Source organism: Carettochelys insculpta, chromosome 32 (assembly GCF_033958435.1).
Source record: "Carettochelys insculpta isolate YL-2023 chromosome 32, ASM3395843v1, whole genome shotgun sequence".
NCBI classification, from domain to species: Eukaryota; Metazoa; Chordata; order Testudines; family Carettochelyidae; genus Carettochelys; species Carettochelys insculpta.
The window spans coordinates 7,837,483-7,839,699 of record NC_134168.1 but is presented as its reverse complement, the minus strand read 5'-3'; the positions used below and the strand labels follow the sequence as shown (position 1 = coordinate 7,839,699).

General features: G+C 42.4%; 1 protein-coding gene across 1 annotated transcript; it reads left to right on the top strand.

Moving 5' to 3' along the window:
• Positions 1-665: 665 nt before the first annotated feature.
• Positions 666-1,625, top strand: LOC142005010 (olfactory receptor 10A4-like). The gene has a single exon (XM_074982688.1). It carries the CDS (start codon positions 666-668, stop codon positions 1,623-1,625), a length of 960 nt encoding a protein of 319 aa, XP_074838789.1.
• The last annotated feature ends 592 nt before the right edge of the window (positions 1,626-2,217 follow it).

Sequence of the window (2,217 nt, the reverse complement as noted above, 5' to 3'; positions counted from 1 at the left end):
CATAAGCTTTCGTGGGCAAAGATCCGCTTCGTCAGATACAATATAGTAGAGATTTCAGAGGCAGTTCTAATTATACAGGCTGATGAAAAAGTTGGAGTCCCAATCAAGAGGAAGGCCATACTTGACACGGTTAATTAAATCTGGGAGGATGTGGTCCACTTCCAGCAGCTGATGTGGAGGTGTGAACATCGAGAGAGGCGAAACTCCTTTTGAAGTTGGCCAGCCACTCCTGGTCTTTGTTCAGACCTTGACTGATGGTGTGAAATTTGCAAACGAATTGTAGCTCTACAGTTTCTCTTTGTATTCTGTTTTTGAAGGTTTTCTCTTTCAGGATGGCTACTTTTAAATCTGTTACTGATTGTCCAGGGAGATGGAATTGTTCTCCCATAGGTTTTTGTAGATTACCTTTCCTGATATCTGATTTGTGTCCATTTATACTTTCACGTAGAGACTGTCCACTTTGGCCATTGTATATGGCAGAGCGGTACTGCTGGTACATGACGGCATATATTACATGTATAGATATGCAGGTGAATGAGTCTCTGATGGTGTTCTTCATGAGGTTAGTTTACTCATGGGAGCAGCCTTCACTTACATGAGTTGTAAGGACAGTGGGAATACTTGTGTTAGTTTAAAGAAAGAATTTCTCTTTGTCTCTTCTACAGATGGTCCATTCTACACAAGTCCCTGATGGGAACGAGACCATCTCTGATTTCCTCATCTTGGTGGGGTTTTCATATCTTAACAAGCTGCAAATTCTTCTCTTTCTGGTGCTTCTGGTCATCTACTTGGCCACCCTGATGGGGAATCTGCTGGTTATTCTGCTGATAAAGCTGAACCCCTCCCTCCACACCCCCATGTATTTCTTCCTGGTAAACCTGTCTTTATTGGAAATTTGCTTCACTTCGAGCATGGTCCCTCAGCTGCTGGTTCACCTCTTGGTGGAGGAAAAGACCATCTCCATTGCTGCATGTGCAGCCCAGATGTACTTTTTCAACATCTCAGGCCTCACAGAGTGCTGCCTACTTGCAGCCATGGCCTATGATCGCTATGTGGCCATCTGCCACCCCCTGCACTACACAACTATTATGAGTGGTCAAGTATGTGCTCTGCTCGCGGGAATTTCATGGTTCATCAGCATCTCAGAAGAAGTCGCTCACACTAAATGGATATTCAGCCTGCCCTTCTGTGGCTCCAACCGCCTCCACCATTTCTTCTGTGATGCCCCACAAGTGATGAAGATGGCTTGTGCCGACACATCTGAGATTAAGATTTTACGTTTAATTGTGACTGTGCTGTTTATTTTGAGCCCTTTTTTATTGATACTCCTGTCTTACATCTGCATTATCTCTACTATCCTCAAGATGCCATCAACAGAGGGGAGGCTTAAAGCCTTCTCCACCTGCTCCTCACACATCATTGTGGTGACTTTGTTCTATGGAACAGCCTTGATCAGCTATCTGATGCCCAAATCTAGCTCCACCACAGAGAGTGACCTACTCATTTCTCTCTTGAACACAATTGTCTCACCAGTGCTCAACCCCATCATATACACTCTGAGGAACAAAGAGGTGAAGGGAGCCTTGAGAAACACATTCAGGAAGAGCATCTTTTCCCACAGCTGAAGAAATCAGAGAATGAAATGTAGAGTTAGTCAAAATGGCAGAATGAAGTGAAATCCATAAATATTTTGTCAAATTTCTCACACTGACTCTTAGTGTTGTTACTCCAATTCCTCATTTGACAGGCTTTGACCTGTTGCAATCCTGTCGGGATATAGCGAGGCATATTAAGAAAAAACCCTCATGATATCGATTTGTCTTTCTATACACAAGGATGGTTAATTAAGTCATCCCTCTTCGTTGATGAAGGAGACATATGCAGAGCGGTAGCTCTCTTCAGCTAATATCAATTTACACCAGGCTCAGGAATAAATAAAACATTTTTTTAAGCAAAATAGTAGGATTTAAATGGTTATAAAAGGAAAGATGTAAACAAAGTGAATTACCAAATCAAAGAATAAGGAAAACACACAGTTAATTCTCTTCCTGGGAGTTCTTACACTAAAGATTGGTCTTTATATCAGGTGAACTCTTGAGGTCAGAAATGATCTCATCCTGAATTCGGTCTCCAATAAAATTCTCTATCTTTCTTAGGGGCCATGTCTCCACTACAGCCCCCTTTCAAAAGGATGGCTTTCAAAACAGAGCGTCAAAA